General features: G+C 40.7%; 1 protein-coding gene across 3 annotated transcripts in view; it reads right to left on the bottom strand.

Annotated features, from left to right (window-relative positions):
• Nucleotides 1-801: 801 nt before the first annotated feature.
• Nucleotides 802-21347, bottom strand: part of DOCK8 (dedicator of cytokinesis 8) — a 94143-nt gene continuing 73597 nt past the window's right edge. For all 3 annotated transcript variants that reach the window (XM_062612510.1, XM_062612511.1, XM_062612512.1), the window contains 14 exons: nucleotides 20234-20368; nucleotides 18273-18425; nucleotides 17066-17224; nucleotides 16194-16294; nucleotides 15558-15750; nucleotides 7882-8025; nucleotides 6892-7023; nucleotides 6015-6149; nucleotides 5400-5489; nucleotides 4733-4969; nucleotides 3966-4109; nucleotides 3072-3178; nucleotides 1648-1815; nucleotides 802-1009 (listed from right to left, as the gene is read on the bottom strand). In XM_062612510.1, coding sequence (XP_062468494.1) covers nucleotides 946-1009; nucleotides 1648-1815; nucleotides 3072-3178; nucleotides 3966-4109; nucleotides 4733-4969; nucleotides 5400-5489; nucleotides 6015-6149; nucleotides 6892-7023; nucleotides 7882-8025; nucleotides 15558-15750; nucleotides 16194-16294; nucleotides 17066-17224; nucleotides 18273-18425; nucleotides 20234-20368 — 1962 coding nt within the window. In that variant the 3' untranslated portion in view covers nucleotides 802-945. The remainder of the gene's footprint in view (nucleotides 1010-1647; nucleotides 1816-3071; nucleotides 3179-3965; nucleotides 4110-4732; nucleotides 4970-5399; nucleotides 5490-6014; nucleotides 6150-6891; nucleotides 7024-7881; nucleotides 8026-15557; nucleotides 15751-16193; nucleotides 16295-17065; nucleotides 17225-18272; nucleotides 18426-20233; nucleotides 20369-21347) is intronic.

Below are 21347 nucleotides of genomic sequence, written 5' to 3'. Positions count from 1 at the left end.
AATACTAAGCATTGGGTATTATGAATTATGTGCCAACTTCTCTTAAGATGCAGTAAAGCCCGAGTGAAGTGCTTTGTAGAAAATCCTCATTGTGCACTTCTGTAACCATTTCGAATAAGGTTATCTTCATAGAGCATTGTATAGTAAAAAAATCACTCATCGCTTAGCATTTTCTGCTTAAACTATCATCTATTAGCTGTGCTAAACATGGCACTGATTATAAAGAAATCAAACTGCATGTCAAGTAGTAGTCCCTATAGCTAGAAAAGAAGTTAGAAAATCTATAAAAATTATTGCTACTTCTTGCTTTCCAAGCTTTGGTTGAGAAAACTCACGCAGAACTCTCCCTGCAGTTAAGGACCACAATAGAAACTGGTGACAGAAACAACTGACTGAGGAAACTATTCTTTCCTACAGCTCCAGCTCAGCAAGCACTGAGCAGGGGATCATGTCCCTCGTCATTAAGACAGCATATAAGCATGTGATTAACTTGCAGAATTGTCGCCATAAGCCCATGGATAACTGCTGTCTCGAACAAAGACCATAAACAGCCCTAATTTGTCAGTGTCCTTTAGACAGGTATATTTGGATTCACGTAACACATCAACCAAACTACACAGAGTTCTGTCAGGTAGCGATGACTGACCTCATGGAACTGACCGCTCTAGTGGTCCACTATTTTGCATTATGTGATTATTTTACAATATACACAGAAGTACCTAAAAAGTACCCTGTACCCTCCTCCTTCCCGAGCCCTCATGAAATGTGGTTGATTAGGTGTCGCCCCCCAGTTTTCATTCAGTGATCTTGTGTAAATGCTTTTCTGCATGCTATCCAGAAAGCCCACATGCTGTCTTGTGAAACATTTCTGATTTCATAATGTTGAATATCCCATCACTTCTGGCTTGCAGCATGAAGCTCTTCCTCAGCCAAAGCAGCTACTCCTTAGGTGCTTTGTGAAGAAGTCTGGGCATCATATTTCCTAAAACTGTGTCTTCGAAAAGATTCCCTGCAATGAAATGGATCCATAAATAACGTTGGCAAATGAAAAAGAATCCAAGAAATACCTGCCTTGTGAAAACGAGCAGCAGCTGACAAATCATCAGCTGTTATGTGTTGGCAGTATATTCCTTCTTCCACTCCTACCCACACTGGACACAGTGGCTTTGTGAAAAAGCATACACTCATTAACCAAGAGCCTAAGTTAAGACTCTTCTGTCTCAGTCATGGGACTAAACTTGATTATGTTATCTGGGAGTGAAAGGACCACTCTTACTTAATGCTGGCTAATAGCACATGGAGCCACACACTCAAAAAACCCACATACCTGTTCTATCTCCTTCCTGGCTTCACTTGTGAGGAAATGGAAAGATGTTTCCGGTACTTTTTTGCAAGGCAAGGGAGAAGTCTTCTCTAACAATGTATTTAATTAACATAAACCCTCTACCCCAGGAATGAGCAACTTAAGGAACACAGTCAATACCGCATTCAGCTCCAGTGGAAGTCAGCAGACTTCTTTAATCAAGTATGAAGTTGGCAGTGTATATATTATGGCCTTGCTTTACCTGCCTGCAAAACTGCCTTTTTTCCTTGCAAAAATGGCACCTTTTTTAATAGCTACAACAGACTACCCTGCCCTAATTGTACCTTGTGCTGTGGACTTTCATTACAGGTTTGTACAGTTGTGCAATCTTCCTCTCAATCATGGGCCTAAGATTCTCCTTCAGCTTCCCGTAGTTCTTCCTGAGCTCTAGCTGATATTCCTGCTGGTCAGCAGTAATAAGGCGCTTATTCTTCTCCACTGCTTCACCACACCTAGGCAAAAGGAAAGAGAAAAGGAGTGACATGGATGACCTACTTCTGTTAAACACATTAACTCTGAGTTAGGTAGCCTGAATGGCCTAGGGTCCAGCTCCTCTGGGCTAGGCATTCCTTTGATAACTTGTCAAGTCCAAAATGATAATGAACTAAGAAGGAACCTCTGACTTTTCCAAGTAGACAAATTCAAATGATATTTTAAAGACATTAGAAATGCATGAGGGAGCTAATAAAAACTGAGTTTAATCACTGCAGAATACTGAGCTACCTTCCTACTTGCTGTGAACAGATGCAAAGACAATAGCATGGAGTAAAGGCTGTACCTTCTGCATAAGGCTCATTTTTATTTAACTCAAACTTATCCTTCAGCAATTATGCTTTGTTTTGAATAAGGAGATGAATACCTTGCTATGCGGATATGGTAGTTAAGATTTACAAGGGTGTCTAAAAAAAATGCCAAAATGTGTCTATCACTGCCAATGTGTCTGCTTGACAGATAGGGTCAAGTGTTTTCTTACGAACAGCTTCCTACATAGAAATGTCATTTTATTAAAAACAAGCTGAAAGAGCTAGACTTGTTCAGCCTGAAGAAGAGAAGGCTGCAGGGAGACCTTGTAACAGTCTCCCAATACCTAAAAGGGGGCTTACAAGAAATCTGGAGAGTGACTTTTTACAAGGGCATATATTGGACAAGGGGCAATGGCTTTAAACTGAAAGAGGGCAGATTTAGATTTGATACTGAAAAAATATCTTCGAGAGCAGTGAGACACTGGCACAGGTTGCCCAGAGAAGTTGTGGATGCCCCATCCCTGGCAGTGTTCAAGGCAAGGCTGGGCTGGGCTTTGAGCAGCCTGGTCTAGTGGAAGGTGTCCCTGCCCATGGCAGGGGCATAGAACTAGATGATCTTTAAGTTTCCTTTCAACCCAAACCATTCTATGATTATAAAAGAAAGGCAATAACCAGGAATGTTTGGTTTCTGTAAAATGTCAAAAGATGTAACAAATGGAAGATCATAATTTATACATAATTACTTTGAAGTATTAAAATTTGCTTCCTTTTGGGATGCTAAGCCAACCAAAGCATTACCATGAAGCAGATATAACATGTCTGAACAGAGCGTCTGAAGTATGAGATGCCAGGATTCATGACGCTAACTTGCATAATTAATCACACAGTCATATTATAATTATTGTGATTATTTGTTTTATTGATGCAACTCAACATTTATTTATTTATTTATGTATTTTACTGACCTCATTATAAATTCTTTGAAGCACAACCTCAGCTTGTTGTGATGTCGGTAAAGTTTGGGGTCTGCTGGAATTTCAGCCAGGAACACTTGTGCTACCTCTAGTGGTCCCTTATAGGAATAACAAAGGAAAATGTCAAAACCACCCAAACACGTTTGGTTAAGCTGTTTGTTATTTCATGTGCAGAATAATGAAAAAAACCCTATGTATAGTCACCATAACAGGATGTTCCTTCCACACCCCCTCCCCCCAGTTTTTCCTTTGGGAAGTAGAAGTGTTGTCCATCATATTTTATCCTCTCTTGTTTTTATTTCTCCTCCATTCCCACAGAAAAAGGGTCAGATTCTGCACAGCAAAGAGAAGCTGGATAGCTGTACTGCTAAACCTGGTTACATGAGAAAAATACAGCTCCTTTGTGTAGCCTGACAAGACCCCAAGGGAGTTAAGTAGACCCAGCCCAGAAAAGGACCAGTCTTTCCAAAGTTCGTAACACTCAGGTCTTGACTTCATGTATTTTCTGAAAAAATACGAGTTTGTGGTGGTCCTAGAGCTGAATTGTTGTCATTATTCCATTCCTGAAGGATACACCTTGAGTGAACAAAATGGCTGGTATGGCTAGTTTCCTAGAACTGGAAAATCCTTGGATGCATTCACAAGTTTTCTTTGAGTTTCTGCACCTACAACCAAGACAGCAGTTCCACAAACATTTTCATCAGAAGCATCCTTAATGAGCAGTATACAGTGACTAATATCAAGGGATTATGTTTAAATGCGCATTGTGATTAAATGTGTCTTACTAGATTTATTTCATCCAGTGCAAGAGATGAGAGCGAAAAAGAAAGCACAATGAAAAGAAGTATGCAGAAACTCTTCATCTGGCTTACGTGGATCCCTTACCTGATTTACAGTGGCTCCAACTGAGCCCTGTAAAACCATCTGGAGCATTTTGGCATCTGGTGGCTCTTGGTTGGTGGCTGCAGTTAGTTCCTGTGTTTTTTTCTGCATATCTTCAATAGCAACTTCAATGGGGGTTAAAATAAACTAATGGAAATGGGAGGAAAAAGTGCTCCATTACCTGAATCATGCATGCAGTTGACCTGTTCCAAATCTGGCAATATCCCTATCATTTTCCTCTGCCAAAAGCTGTGAAACCCAGGAAGACTATTCAACCTAAATGTCATCTTGGTACATGCTGCACCTGAAACAAAGCTCTTTGACATCTTATAATCTGCAAGAATAGAATGTGAATCCAATTCCCTTTTTGCACAAATTTGTTACCATTCTAAGTTACTGACTTTATGTCTGAAATGGTTTTGCACTTTCTACCTTTATAAAGTTTCTCTGTCTCTAAACCACCTCTGAGCCCTATGTAGATCTGTGACTATACTTTATCTGTTAGAAATACAGCCATTAATATTTCTTCACACATCCTCCTACACAGCATTACAACCAGGAGGTCAAAAAGAATACACACTTGCTATACTCTCTTCTCCATAGTAAATACCCACTCTGCATTTGTCTACCTATTTTATGCCATTCCTACTTATGAGTAACACATCTGGGAAATTCAGCCTTCTTCTGCTAAGAATGTAATTTAAAAATCTTCCCACACAGAGACTCCCTCAGCCCCTGAGAAATTAGATCTGTCCTCAAAACACAATTACCTCTTCTTTTTGGATGACACTGATCCTAGTTTTGATGTAGGGGAAAGCATGCATTGTGGTTAGGATGGTGTTCCTCTTGTACTGCTCGCTAAGCTCTCCTCTGGGGCGCCCGTCCATGGTGAAAGGTGTAGTGTACATGAACCGACAGAGGTTGAAGTTCTTCTCAAAATATGTTACCCTGTCTTTCATCTCATACTCATCAAAATATGGCTCCACAAAAGTAATTTGTATGTATGCCTAAGAAAAGAAGGAAGAACCATTACAGCACTTTACAACCCAAGAAATGTAAAAAGAACAGCATATGTGAAATATCCTGTAGCTCATGTTGGCTAAGCATATTGCTGTACAGAGCTGCAAATTCTTCAGGGCTCCTTTTCTTCTTCAGAGCTGACAAAACTCAACTCTGGGGAGGGAACAGCTTAACCTGGAGGATCAGAGCTAGAGCAGGGACCAGAGATCAGAACTTCTAATTTCCACACTCTGTGGCAAACTACCAAACTAAGCCTTTCATAGAGGCTTTAAGGATGTCTCTGGGCATAGAGATACTGCCAAGATGTGGGGTTTTTTGCTACCTTAATGTTTGAGCATAAACATTTCAAAGGGACCCCTTCTCTTCCTTTCTCTTGTGTAACTGATCATTCAGCACTCTCAGTAGTACTTTCCCTACCTTATTGGGATCCAGCTTTCTTTTGTCTACAGGAGCAGAGTCCTTGATCACTTCCACAGCATCCTCCCCAAAACACTGGCCATAAAATCCCTGGAAGAGAAACAAGAGTTATCCTGGAGTGGTTTTAGTCCTTAATACAATGCTAACGATGTGTATGTCTGTAAGAGAAGGGAGTAACCATGATAATTTCTGGGCTCTGTAGAGTTGGCTTCATGAACCACAGCTGGCCAGGCTAAGGCATCTTCTGACAAAGATCAGTGTAAGTTGCTCACAAAAAAAAGAGAACTAGAGGTAAAGTGATCAGAAGAGAACATTGCAGTTCCATGAAAAAGCTGAGAAGATACGAAAGCAAGTATCTAGAATGCTTAAATCAAATAATTAGATATATTTACAGGCCTGCCCACAACAGACATGGCTTCAAAAACATGGATCACTTTCATCATTATGCTGTAAAAAGGGCTGCAATGGAAAGGACGCACACAAAGGAAATAATCTTAGGTACTAATCAGTTTGTTACTGATTTTTATATAGTAATAATACTATTAGAACTGTGTGGGTTCATTAGAAATTATAAAATAACATGGAGATCATATTAACACAACATTTTTTCTCTACCTCTAATCTGTGAGAAATCTCAGGAAGCTTGGTAATTGCAGGCTCCTTATAAACAAATTCCTGTTCATCCAAGTCTCCAAATTTGGATCCATAGAAACCAACACGAAAGTAAGTTCCAAACATTCGCTTTTGACCCTAATTGATAAAAAGAAAGACGAAATTTACTTTTTTTTTATATCAACAGTGTATTATTTTGATGCCTTTCCCCCCCAATTTATGTATAAGAAAACCCACTAATCCTATGTTTTTCCTATTCAGAGCCAGTTCTATGCATCACCAGTGCTGATGGATTACAAGTACATATTAATGAAGGAAAACATACATATTAAGGGGACTTTTGACTGAAATCTATTTTAAAATATGGGCTAATCATGAAGTGGCTTTTGCAAAACAAAGTTATTTTTTAATTTCATTGGATAGATGTGAACAAAATTAAAATTTTGCAGCGAAAGTTGGTAAGAATTTGAAACTGGATTCTTCCGAAGAAAGAGAAGGAAAGGGGCAGTATGAGTGCTGAGAATTTAGCCAGGTTTTTGTATTTCTTCAGTTTTATAACAGAAAACACCAGTAAATTGACAATATTTTGCTTAAATAGATGTGGCCAGGAGGAATAATCCATGTTCTAAGTTTGACCTGTTCAGCTATTTTTCTGTGACTCTAAACCAGTTTTATACTAAACTATGCTTTTTCCTACACAGAGAATAGAGCCTCTTTTCACTATACACTACCTTTTGTAGGTAGATCAAAGCAGATGGAAGCTTTTGTTAGGAAAAGGAAATGGATCTATTTGACATGAACAGTTTTATTATCACCAGTCTTAGACAAACAGTGCAACCCAGTAATGTGTCTTGCTAGCAGCACCTTGCTTCATGAGTACCTTATTAATAATGCTGTCAAAGGCCTTCTGTAGCTTGCTGTGTGTCAAGGTAAGCTTCCTGAAGTCTCGATGTGCTTCTAGTATGGGGATGACAATTTTGTACACCTCATTCACAGTTTCATACAATCCACCCTTGGGAGAAAAAAATGAAGGAAAGAATAGAATAAAAGAAATGAACCCTCATGCACTCTGAAAAGAAACTAGATTTCCATTAATGGCCTGGCTGAAGACGGGATTTATGGGATTTACCTTTTAATCTGCTATGTTACTTGATCTAGCTTTCTAAAAACTAGTAATAGTAAATGGGTAGTTCTGAACTGCAAACCACAAGCTAGATCTAATTTGGAAGTCTGATTTGTTGGGCTCTCAAGACCAAATTCCTGTGTAAAACACATGGTTTCTGCATCGGGCTAGAAGAGTTAGAAATGCAGGCGAGCAGAAAAAATTTGATTTGTTCAGCATGCGTGGTTGCGGGCAACCAGAGCTGCATCTGGACAGAAAGAACCCAAATGATATCTTTGGAGATATTAAATCATATATCCTCTTCAGTACTAGAGGAATATGATAAGATACTTGAGCATTAATATCATGACTCTTTAAATGGTAAGTGCAGATTATGGTGGCTGGTTGTATGCTGTGTAAAAGCACAGGAGTAACTCATGTGCTTTCTAAAATCTATAGTTTAAACAAGATATTTTTCCAGGAATGTACTGTCCCATGAAAATACCATTCAAAAGGCTTGATTCATTCCTGGGACAATCACTTTCTGCTAATGTTGCCTGTAGTCTGAACAGTAGAGGTGGTTATACGGCTGAGCTGGGCTGGGTCAGGTCTAAAATGTGTCTCTGCCTCTTCTCTAGTTGTTTTCAGCAGGGCAGATGTGTGGAGCCTGGTTTAGCAGTAAGACTTTGTTTCTTCATGTACTGGAAAATAAGCTATGGATCTGGCCTATATATCCCCACTCCACCTCCAGGTGATTCTGGCCCTTACCGTGCTGAAGAGCTCTGCTGCTTGTTCCAGCAGCCCTACCAGGCCACTTTCCGAGAAATACCTTCCAGAACATATACCATCTTCATCTGGAGATAAAACATCATCTGAAACAGCAGATTCCTCCAGCACATTGGGTGAAATGTTCTAAAATACATCAGAACAGAGGAATCAGAAACCTAGATCAATAATCTATCATAAAGATTGAGGCAGTTTTAACATATTTACGTGACAGGAAGAAGAATGAGATTATAAAAGTGCACCCAGGGGTTACACAGTTAAATTCCATTTAGAAGCAAATAAAACACCATAAATCTCCCCAGATGGCAGATCAGGAGTTTCACTACAAGAATGCTAAACTTTCCTTCTCGCCTCAGGTTTAAAAGGCAGACTCCTGTAGGTCACAAACCGTCCCCCCTCTGGTGTCTGGGATTTCCATGGAGCTGCAATGAGCTCAGTCCCCCACGCCGCAGGGGTTACAACCAGTGTGTCCTTCCTGCTGTTGGAGCCTGGGTGTGGGAAATTCCAGACTGCACCCCAGACCTCCTGCCACCTGCTTGAAGTTGAACATCCAAATTGTTGATTTGACTTTTGAAGCGGAGAAGTAGGGCATAGACAATATTGCTGTAAAACCTGCAACAACTGAATGCTGTTTCTAGGTCAGCTTCTGTGGTATTACACCTTGATCCTGCACAATTTACTTGGTTTCTTGTTAAATTTACTGACCTTAACACGTGTTTAAATAAATCTAGTTAAAGTACACAGTGTCAGCCACTCTTCGAAATTCTAGACCTCAAAATAACCTGTGTGCAGTTCTTCAGGATCCCTCTGAATAAATGACACTGGGTAAAATCAACATTAAAAATTTTATAATGCATAGAAATACATGTAAATGAACAGTAAAATAGGTGTACCTACAGCATGGAACTAGCATATGTAACTTTCAACAGCAGCAGAAGTACTAAGCTTCGATTTGCTAGTAATTAAAAGGAGTTAAATTAGTGTCTTAGCGTCTCACTTCAGCAGAAATTGCCAACGACAATCTGTCTGAGTGCAGGATAGATGCCAGCTGGCTAGCTAGCCGAGTCCTTAAAGACATCTTTATAAAATGGCAAAGACACTGAGGGCTGTTACTATTGATCAGATTTCAGATAAAGAATTGGTACCACACATCACTAGCAACACGGGACTTCCCTCCTTGTGTTTTGTGGATGTCCTTATTTCTCCATGGGTGAAATTTACTCCAGCCAGGCTACTGTCCCAGTGCCTAGTTTGCACATCACATCAGCTCCACTGGAAGGGTGAGCACAAAGCTCACTCAGGGCAGCATTCACAGGAGTTAAGAATATGTCTAAATTTCAGCCAGAGGGAAAACTGCAGTGCATTTTAGCACACACATAGCACTTTTTACCTACCAGTCTCATTGAAGACAGTGACTTCAAACAGACTCAATCTCCCTCACGCATACCTAGGGCAACTCATACAGCCCATGCTGCAGCTCATTTTCTGGTTTTCCCTTTCTGTGACAGTAGCCATGAAGAACAGTTTTTGCAGAATCAGAAGGGCATGTGGCCTTCCATTTTTTTTTTTTTTTTTTTTTTGGCAACAAAGAGACAAGTGTCCAGAAAGTAATTTATTTATGAAAGTAATCAAGAAAGCCACAGACACCAATTTCCTCTTCTTTGCCTTTCAATCTAAAATAAGTAATGTCATGTATGTATTTCCATGTTTTACAGTCCAGGCACTGTAGCAGGAGAAAGCCTTCATGACATGCCTCTGGAATTTCCATGATCTTTTGGAAAGTGGACATACCTCACCCACCTTTTACCTTGATCTGCCCTTCAAAGTGAAGAATTTTATATGCACCTTGTACACTATAGGCAATATGTAAGTTACCATGCGTATCATCAGCAATTACTTTGGACATCACAAGCCTGGATTTCATAGAATCATAGAACAGTTCGGGTTGGAAAGGATCTTAAGATCATCTAGTTCCAACCCCCTGCCATAGGCAGAGACACCTCACACTGAACCATGTCACCCAAGCCTCTGTCCAGGAAAAGAAAGGAAAGAAACATTTGTGTAAAACCAAGGGAATTTACTGTGATCCCCAGCCCTTATCACTGTGTTAGATAGGGATAGGGTAGCCTGCCACCTAGATCCCCAGAACAGCACAGCTGATTTAGGCTACCGCTAAGCCCAGGCTAATTAACCTTCAGTATGGCAGTCACACACACCAAGTCGTTGTCTGTGGTAATATAAAGTGGCATTAAGGTCAGTCTATATGCAATTCATACTCTAAATCTGCCTTATCACATGCAAAGGCTATTTAGTGTAAACACAAATTAAGCTCAAAGGGAATTTCACTGAAAGTGATCCTGTTCTGATTTTAAGGGATAGTTTTGATTTCACAGCACAGAGGGACGCATACACATTTTAGTCTGGAACAGTAAACGGAAAAGTTTTACTCCACTGACCATCATACAGAGTAAGCTGCAGAAGACCTAGGTCAAGTGATTTAATCTTTTGCTGCCTCATTTTACTAATCTGTGGAAAGCAGATAACACTTTTTCTCATCCGAATTAATATTTTAAAATACATATTATCATAACCCTCAATTCCACAATTAAATGTATATCACCAGTATTAGCTGATTTAATATCTGACCTAAATGAAGAAATGGACACAGAAGGAGTCAGTTGAGTGAGACCTGGAACGCCAGGTAAAGCTGAGAATAATGTTTCTCTTTTGTAACAGCTTAATCTGAACAAGATTTTCACAGGTGCTACAGAACACAAACCTGTTGTGGCAGCTCTTCTCTGGGAAGGCTTTGTAAGAAATGCAAGGTGTTATTATAGTTAATTATTGTTATTGAGCAAACTGAAATTCAAAATTATGCTGTCAGAGAAGGAGTTGTGTAATTGCATTTCTGGTCATTAAGCTATTTATTACCTTTCTACTGTGGAGCAACTGTTTCTTTGGCAAACATGCATTCACGCAAGCATTTTGATGAGAGGAAAATACTTACTGCTTTTAAAATTGTAAGTTTTTGCTTGCTTCATGCCTTGTAGGATAGTTCTTTAAAATAACTGAAAACATACCCATTCAATCTGGAGCAATGTAAGGAGGAATTGCATTAGGGTCAAATGTGCAATATTACAACCATTCAAGGCAATCTGGGAGCAGGATGACATTGAGAAGGGAATGCAGATTTCACCCATAATGATGGTAGTGTTTAAGAAGTAAGGAGAAAAGAAGAACATAGAAGTAATGAATAGAAGTTACAAGTTCGGAACAATACAAAACTAATAAGGGATGCAAAATGGCAGAAGTATAAATCCATGGCCAGAAAGCTGTAAAAAGAGTATATATAGCTATTTAAGAGTAAAGGAATTTAAGAATAACACTAGTTCATTGTTTGATTGCTAAGGTGGAACTGCAAATACTAAATCCCAGCATACAAAATTTAATGCAAAATGCCAACCAGTTAAATCATGTTCACATTTACTGTTCTGAAGGGGAAAATAAAAACCTCCCGGTGGTATTGTTATTTACAATTTTGAAGGAAAAAAAAAAAACAGGTGGTACAGTTATATCAAGGGATGATGAATGTACCAGCTATTAGTGTTAGCCATTTCAAAATCACCTGAACCATAAAATGTGCTCTCAAGATCTTAAAAGAGCTAAGCAAAAGTGTATCCAGGGCAGCCAATACTGAGTTGCCATATGTTTTATAAAACTGGGGAAGTCCCAGAGGAGGAAATATGCTTTGGGGACCAAAATTTTTTAAGTTAACAAGATGATGGTTAGAACGGTGGTGCCATAGTTAGGGGTTTGGGTATCTAGAACATGGGACTCAGTTTAGGGCGCCAGGTCTACTGGGTGCTGGTGAAGCTGGTCTGACAATGAGAGAGAAGAGTGATTTTGGCAGGAGGCTTGCCAGACTGGTCAAGGATGCATGCTTTAAACTAGATGTGTTAGGGGAGAGGGGCATCATTCCATTCCAAGACTCCCAGCCCGTTGCCAGCACCTATAATAAATGCTCAGAGAAATGTAGAGATATCCCAGCCGCTCCAGCCAGTGAGCCAGCTTCATTTGGAGCTCGGCTCAGATGCCTCTATACAAATGCCTGTAGCATGGGGAACAAACAAGAGGAATTAAAGATGTGTGCATGTCTACGGGGGTATGATATAATTGGCATCACAGAAACATGGTAGGATGGCTCCTATGACTGGGGTGTTGGAATGGAAGGTTACAGGCTCTTTAGGAAGGACAGGCCTGGCAGGTGGGGAAGGGGAGTTGCCCTTTATGTTAGGGGTAGGCTGGAGAGTTTGGAACTCTGTCTGGGGACAGGTGAGCAGTCCACAGAGAGTTTGTGGGTCAGGGTTAAAGGGAGAACAGTGATGGGAGACATTACTGTGGGGATCTGTTACGGACCGCCTGATCAAGGAGAACCCGAGGATGAAGCACTCCATAGACAGATAGGAAAAGCCTCATGCTCACAGGCCCTTGCTCTCATGGGGGACCTCAGCCACCCTGACATCTGTTGGAATGATGGTAAGGCCCAGCACAAGTAATCCAGGAGGTTCCACGATTGTGTGGAAGACAACTTCCTTCTGCAAGTAATAGAGGAGCTGACAAGGAGAGGTGCCGTGCTTGACCTCGTGCTCACCAACAGGGAAGGGATCGTTGGAAATGTGACTCTCCAGGGCAGCCTTGGTTGTAGCAATCACGAGATGGTCGAATTTGAGATCCTCAGGACAGTGAGAAGAGTGTGCAGCAAGCTCACTGACCTGGACTTCAAGAGAGCAGACTTTGGCCTCTTCAGGAACATGCTTAGTAAAGTTCCATGGGATACAGCCCTAGAGGGCAGGGGGGCCCAAGACTGTTGGTTGATATTCAAGGATCACCTGCTACAAGCTCAGGAGTGTTGCCTCCCAACCAGAAGGAAGTGCAGCAGGAGGGCCAGGAGACCTCCTTGGATGGATAAGGAGCTCCTGAGGAAACTTAGAGAGAAAAAAGAAGGTTATAAAAGGTGGAAACAAGGACAAGTGGCCTGGGAAGAATACAGGGATGTTGTCTGGGAAGCAAGGGACCAGGTTAGGAAAGCTAAGGCCCAGTCAGAATTAAACTTGGCTACAGATGAGAAAGATAACAGGAAGGGATTCTATGGTTACATTGCAAATAAAAGACAGACTAGGGAGAACATGGGCCCTCTCCAGAAGCTCTCAGGAGAACTGGCTACACAGGATTTGGAGAAGGCTGAGGTTCTGAATGACTTCTTTGCCTCGGTCTTCACTGCCAAAGGCTCTGACTGCACCACCCAAGTCTTGGAAGGCAGAAGCAGGGGCTGTGAGAATGAAGACCTTGCGCCCACTGTAGGAGAGGAACTGGTTCGAGACCATCTTAAGAACCTGAACGTGCACAAGTCCATGGGACCTGATGAAATCCATTCACGGGTCCTGAAGGAGCTGGAGAATGAAGTTGCTAAGCTACTGTGCATCATATCTGAAAAATCATGGCAGTCAGGTGAAGTTCCCAATGACTGGAAAAAGGGAAACATAACCCCCATGTTCAAGAAGGGAAAATGGATGACCTGGGGAACTACAGACCAGTCAGTCTCACCTCTGTGCCTGGCAAAATCTTGAAGCAGATTCTCCTGGAAGGCAGGCTAAGGTACATGACACCAAGCTGTGTGGTTCAGTTGATACCCTGGAGGGAAGGAATGCCATCCAGAGGGACCTCAACACACTTGTGAGGTGGGCTGATGCCAACCTCATAAAGTTTAACTATGCCAAGTGCAAGGTCCTACACCTGGGTCGGAGCAATCCCAGGCACAGCTACAGGTTGGGCAGAGAAGAGATTCAGAGCAGCCCTGAGGAGAAGGATTTAGGGGTTTTGGTCAATGAGAAAATGAACATGAGCTGGCTGCAGTGTGCACTTGCAGCCCAGAAAGCCAACCGTATCCTGAGCTGCATCAAAAGGAGCGTGACCAGCAGGTCGAAGGAGGTGATCCTGACCCTCTACTCTGCTCTCATGAGACCTCATTTGAAGTATTGTGTGCAGTTCTGGTGTCCTCAACATAAAAAGGACATGGAACTGTTGGAACAAGTCCAGAGGAGGCCACGAAGATGATCAGGGGACTGGAGCACCTCCCATATGAAGACAGGCTGAGAAAGTTGGGGCTGTTCAGCCCAAAGAAGAGAAGGCTGCGTGGAGACCTCATAGCAGCCTTCCAGTATCTGAAGGGGGGCTATGAGGATGCTGGAGAGGGACTCTTCATTAGAGACTGTAGCGATAAGACAAGGGGTAACGGGTTAAAATTTAAACAGGGGAAGTTTAGATTGGATGTAAGGAGGAAATTCTTTCCTGTAAGGATGGTGAGGCACTGGAATGGGTTGTCCAAGGAAGCTGTGAATGCTCCATCCCTGGCGGTGTTCAAGGCTGGGTTGGGCAGACCCTTGGGTGACATGGTCTAGTGTGAGACAGCCCGCCCATGGCAGGGGGGTTGGAACTAGATGATTTTAAGGTCCTTTCCAACCCTAAGTATTCTATGATTCTATGAGCAGATAGTGGTAGATTTATCAGACTGCATCCAGGACAATCCAGAAACACTGATACAAAATGTTACTAAAGAAAAGATTAAAACTATCATTATTAATCTGAATCAACACCAGATTATAGAAACTCGATACTTTCAAAAAGTTTAAAATTTCATAAAGAAAATGTTCCCAAACATTATCTATGCAACATCTGAGTTGATTCTGCAAGACATTTCCACTAATTATTTGGAATGATTCATAATCATTGCAGCAAACACTCTGTATGGCCTTCACTGTCCCAGAGAATAATGAGGAATCATCAACACACAGGAATATTTTAAGGGTTCAGCCATTTCTATTTTTAATAATGTGTGGAAAAAAGTAAAATCATGAAATTTGCAGTTGAGGTTAGTTCAGGTAGGGGTAACCAAAACTGCATAATCTGATAAACTACATCCAAATATCTGCATTTTGAATTGTCTAACAATACTTAGAAAGAGTTCAGCTTTCATCTACATGATGTAGAAGAGAGGGCTGAAAAAAAAAAACACACAAGAAAACTCTCTGGAAATGATCATTGTATTACTGAGTAAAGAGCTCAGCAATGCCAAAAGAACCAGTAAAGTCTTTGGAATGATAAACTAAAAGATACTTGCCAGACTGAAAGAACTTAGGGGACATTTCTAGTTGACTTTGATGTGACTGCACATAGCCAATGGTGATTGTGTCATTCATCAATCAAGAGGGTGTTGGTTAGTAATTGAATGACAGTCAAAAGATCAGAGAACATGCCTAAAAGAACTGAGTAGCTCCAATTACCTAGATTATGAGAAAGAAGCTTGAGAGATGCCATCTGTTGCAGCTGATAAGTAACAGACCTAGGAAAAAGCATGGGTTCCACTTAGCAAAGAAGAGATTATAGTAGCCAACTGCTGGAAATAGGAAACAGACGGATACTAAAGGACTAGTTTTCAGTATGCATAAATAATTGGGAAAATGTACCAAGTGGTAATGAATACTTTGTAACTTTTCCTCTCCATACATGTGCTTCTACTCTGTTTAACACAAGAAGGAATACACACAGGAGAACAGGCCATCTCAGCCTTATGCTGTCATAGCCTGGGAGCCTTTTCTTACCTGAAAGTTGACACTGCCCACTGGGAGATAGCTTCTATCTTCAAGCATGCTGAGGTACTCTGCTACCAGTGCTGCAGCATGGACCAGACACATGGCTGCTTCTGTGTAGCACTTCCTCTTGGTGTGTTTCTCTGCCATGTTCTGCAGCCAAGTGAGCCTCAAGTCAGGTGATGTCTGGTACCCTTTGGCAATCCTAACAACATGGGGCAGAAAGGAGGTGTGAACGATCACTTCTTCTCAACGCAAAGAACCTTTATAATTCTTGACCTGGGTTGAATAGAAGGAGACATCTCTGTCTTTATTCTGTATGATTCACTAAACAAAGGGCAAAAGAAACGGTTATGCAGTGGTAGGCAGGCCACACAGGGGCCTATGATGAGAGTAAAACTGCTGAACCGAAGACTGTTCAGTGTTCACCAGTCCCTGACTTCCATTCTTGCCCAAGTCTATGCCCACCTCCCAATAGCTCCACTGCAATAGTATCATTCCTCCAGTCTGGGCACCCTGTGACAGACCAGCTGCACTAAAGTGGGAATATACACAAACAGAACAGCTAGAGGGTTTGTACACAGCCTGTTCGTAAAATGCACAGTTGTTGTGCTCACCTCACTGCAACACATTTCTAAATGGATTCACCTGTACATGAGATCCATGAGCATCTCCGGATCTTCCTGGAATTCCTTCATTTTCACTGTATCTGACAGGATGCTGTTCAGATTACACAGCAGCTCCTCTACCTGCAGTAAAACAAAGAATAACACGCATTTCTCAGGTGTTTCTTTTTTCCCCTTCTAGAAAAATAACAGCATCTGACCAAATGATGTAACTTTTAGTCCCTCTTACCCAAGAAAATGTCAGGATGCTGAGCTAGTACAAGATAAGTTTTTCCAACTTTATTCAATGCAAATATAGCAGATCTTATATTTTGCTTCATCAAAATGAGCTGGAATTCTTTCATCTGTTTATATTGGAATGAAAAAAAATCAAAGCTATGTGCTAATGGAGTCCAGCTTTAGTCTATCTGTGATATGATAACAAAGCAGATGTTTTTACAAATCTTCAGCTCAAGCTGAGTTACAGTAAGAATTTTAGCAAAGCTTCTGACAGTTGTCTGAAATATTTTTCATTACTGCTGCTGCCACCACCTTATGAATGGACAAAGGGAAAGAAGTTTCCATGAAGCTATTTGTCTTCAAACACAAATCAAATTCTCCCTTGGGAAACTCTTAGAGGCTACAGTTCCTGCTGGGATTTATAAGACAGTTGTACACAAAACTAAGAGATGATTCTCCTGTAATATGATTTCAATAGAACTCTTGGGAGTTTATTTTATGGAATTATGCCCTCCATTTCTTCCCTGCTTATTGTTTTGTCAGAAATAAACTCATGCAATAACCCCTGCATCCTTATTTTCATTGCTTTGGAAAACCAAGATCTAGGACTTGCTCCAAGCATATTCTTATGTGAAAGCTCCTGATAAAACCCACAGACGTCATAGAAGATTTGACCTGAATGGGAAATGGAGTTGCCTGCATATCTGCATCTTCCTCTGCATAGGCTAGGATGGTTCGTAAGGACCGACGAAGGAATTCCTCATTAAACTCGGGTGATTTTCCAACCAGAGAGGCTAGTGACATGGTCATCTGCATCTTCACTCTTGCAAAATTCTTTTAGAAGAAAAGACAAAAACATGAAAGAATGATGGCTGCACCATACATATCAGTTCATATATCTCTGCTACTGTATAAATCATATCCACTTTCTCTTGCCCACACCAAGCATGTTAAAGTCACCGTTCACACAAGCAGTCTCTGGTACATCAAAGCCTTTCCTGTTTTACCTGTTTAAGACAAAGTTCCCTAATTCTGACATGTCTGTATTTTGGGGAAAGAATGTTTCTTGGAATACATATTCTCACTTGAAACAAGGGGAAATCAGAAGCTTCTCTTTCCCCCACTGCACTGGCCAGTGGGTGTGCAGATCAGGTCACCCACAGAGAAGAAGGAGAAGAACATTCTGGAAACAATTCTGGGAGGCAAAAGGCCTCTGAAGGCTTCACCTGGTGATGCACTATGCCTTGCTGAACACGGTGTCTCAGAGGCATATTTTCCTTCTGCAAGGCCAGCACTTTTTACATATTCATGGCTTTTAAAGTAAAAACTGGGGAAGAAAATGCTCTGCAAGATAGGATGCTATCCACAATGCTAATGCATGTCCTTTCATGTTAGGACATTGTGAACCTACTTGCCTAATATACATAGTTTGCTCCGTATGTATGCCAAGGATCAGAACCTAGCCCAAGGCCACCAAAGAATTCCCATTAAGGCAGCATACAGTAGCTGTACTGAGGTTGTAATTGCACTGGAATAGAACTAGTCTAAGTTTAAGCGACACAGGAGTAAGAAAAAAAAAGTGATAAAATGAAGGGTATTGCTCATGCGTTGTATAGCCCTTTTATCAGAGGCCTAATGCTGTCCCATTTAAAGATGCATTTACAGATGTTTCAGAACACATTTTCCTGAACAAAATAATAAACACCAATTGAAACTACCTTCCACTTACAACTCTAGCACTTCTTCTGGATCAAATGTGCAAAACAGCATAACGCATGACTATTCATCTGCAGATGTGTTCCATTTGCTATCACAACTTCAGGTTCTGTTTCAACTGATGACAAAAAAAGGTGGAACAAAAAAATACTGCTCAAAATCTTACATTGGTAGAGCTGAAGCTGTATCTCATGAGGAGATAAAGGGTGGCACAGGCTTGAGTCCGTGTGCTATCTATGCTGCTACTGCAGTGATGGAGAACTCTTTGACACAGGTCAGCACACTGCTCAACCTCCTCTTCAAACAGGAAATCTCCAAACTGAGACAGAAAAGAAAACATTCATTACTCTTATTTCTGGCCATTGCAGATTCATTGGCTTAGTGCACAAAAATCATAGGATTCAGACAAAGACTAAATGTTACAAAACCTACATTCTATTCTATTCTATTCTAGTCTAGTCTAGTCTAGTCTAGTCTATTCTTCTGATTCCTGTGATGCTATAGGTTCCATGTTCAAGCTTTTCTACAGAGAAGAAGAGTTTGAAAATAGTGTTTGTGTTTTGAAAAAGAGCGGCAGAAAGAATAAAATATTTCTCAGAGTCCCATTCTCCAGGAACTTTTAAAAACATCAAATGTTGCAAAGTTGTTATTTTCAGAATACATAATGGTTGATGACACATGCAAATACTTCCTTAAGCGTAAGGAGCAATTACTAGCTTTTTGCATCAACACCTTCCCTTCCCCAGCCCTCCAGAGTGTTCTTCCTCCTACGGTGTGCCACAAAACTTCCATTGCCCAGCTTTCATGCCAGACTCTCCTTTGCAGTGTCTCCATAATGCACCAAGCAGACAATAAACCCAGGGGGCTGGATGTCTGTCCTAAGAAACTCTCACTGTAGGCAGCACAGACACACCAGTACCATATTATACGTACATACACAGGATTGCTAGAGGTGTGTGAACAGAACACAAGATATTATTCCTGATTTGCAGGCCCATTTCCCAGTTCTCCACCTTTCTTCACTCCATTATCTCACTGTTTTATGTCTGATTTAAATTACACACCTGCTGGCCCAGGGTTCTATCATTTTTATTTGTAAAGTAACATCTATATACCTTCAGTGTAATAATAACTGGAATGATTGCTTCATAAAATACAGAAATGTGTCAGCTTAACTAGAAGATCTATTTCAATAACAATTGCTTCACAAAATTCATTACTGGAACTGGAAGTTAGCTTTCAAAGATAAAGTACAACAAAAACATAATTATGAGTTTCATAACTACTGAGATATCTACCCTATAATTAGACTTTGTCAGCCAATCTGCATTTAATAGCAGACAGGCATTAATTGGACAGGAGTGTCCTGTTTGTTATTTGCATTTTATAAGAGTTTAGGGGTGAAAAACATTTAATGGATTTTTCCTTTTTGGAACTGCTTTTCTTTGTAGGAGAATGAATCTCAAACAGATTTAGAGAGTCCTCATGAAGCACCTAATCCAGTATGCTCCATATTACAGAATTTTGGGTCAAATTCTGTCCTCTTTTTTCTTAATTTGTGATGAAGGAATGAGAGAGATTAGGATTTGGTTTAGTTTTCAAGCAGAATGAAGATGAAATCTGCCAACGTCTTAAAATCTACTTAGAATTTTGGAACTTATTTTAGAAGTAGAAACCTAATGATCCCCCAATCTCTTGATGAGTTAACCTTGATTACTCTGCTGCCCAGCTGATTGGAAACTAGTCCTAATGATATAATTTAGATTTGAATTTATGGAATCTGTGCAATCCCTGGCATTAGGATGCCTAATTAAAATAAAAATGTATTTGAAATATAATGGGTGGATTTTTTTTTTACCTTTTCATTAGTAAATCTTCTATATTTAAGAGTAGACTGCTAAACCCACAAGATTATTCAGATTCAGTTATTTAATCTTGTGTGATCGATAAAATAATCTTACAAAAGCTGTAGAAGTCCCTTAACATCCCTACAGATAGGAAGTGTATTCATAGATGCAAAATATGCCAAAGGAAGAGTGGTAAGTAAATGCACACAGCTCTGTTCTAGAAATGCTGCTCTAATAACTTGATTGGAAGCATGAAAACAGAAGTATTTCAACAGCATACCTTAGCAATGAGCGCTCGGAGTGTAGCAAAGCAATGAGTCAGGTAAGTGGTGCTCTGATCACAGCCCAGAGAATTTACCAGGACCTTCAAAACTCCTCCTAAAAGATTGTCTCTGCATTCTGCTGCAAAGCTTGCCTACATGTGAGAAAAACAAAAATTGCATGAGGTAATTCAACAATGAACTGGCATATAGGAACTGAAGTTCTGCTGTCTTGTCTGTGAGATATATCTGGGAGTTTAGAGATTGCAGTTTTTTTATTTGTTAGCAACTGCTTCAGAGGAATTCCAAAACACTTTTGTAGTGATCAGGAAGACATAGGGAAAAATGTCCAAAACATTTCCCAATATCCACAGACCCTCCAATGCATTTTTAAGCTCAGCCAGCTTCTGCAGTAACTCTTGAAGCTCTGTTCACCTTCTGGCTAATCTTTCACGTACCCTGGGTGAGGAAGTGATCCCATGGTGGGCAAGCACCATTCTTTCCCTTGCCTCCTCATGCTCTGATTTCCTGGCATATAGACTAAATCAGCATACTGGTATGCTCTGTTCAAACCCACAACTCAAACCGTGGGGAGACTAGGTGCTACAAATGATGTCATGCAAAAATCATGCCCAGTACTACAAAAGTCCAGTAGCTAAATGCTCTCCTACTAACAGGTTTTCAGGAACAAACTTTTCTCCTCACCATCTGTGAATATACACAGTGGAAATTGAGAGTCTCTCCCCTAAACCAGAAGACCATGTCTAAGCAGAGTCAACTGTCCATAGCTCCACTGTTGTCAAAGGACCTGTGAAATTTTACTGCATCTGACTCCTAGAAGTCAGTTCTTACGTCTTACATTGTTCATCTTACATTCTCATCTTACATTGCTCTATGTAGGTGAAAGATACTTTACTGCATTGAGCACCCTGTGGGAGTCAAGGTTAAATCCTTTTGTCTCACAGATCCATACATACAAGTATGATCACAGGCCACTCAGCAGTCCAGTTCCAAAATACTAACACCTACAGATACATTCCTAGCATAAATGAAGGTTTTTTTTAGCTCCTCCTCCCCAAAGTCCAGGATCAAGTAATATGTTGAAATGGCCTTCAACATCTACCGAAGACACGG

The sequence above is a fragment of the Pezoporus occidentalis genome, unplaced genomic scaffold (assembly GCF_034315485.1).
Source record: "Pezoporus occidentalis ecotype Australia unplaced genomic scaffold, CSIRO_AGI_Poc_V1 ctg16, whole genome shotgun sequence".
NCBI classification, from domain to species: Eukaryota; Metazoa; Chordata; class Aves; order Psittaciformes; family Psittacidae; genus Pezoporus; species Pezoporus occidentalis.
The sequence above is the reverse complement of the archived record's forward strand: the minus strand, read 5'-3'. Positions and strand labels throughout refer to the sequence as shown.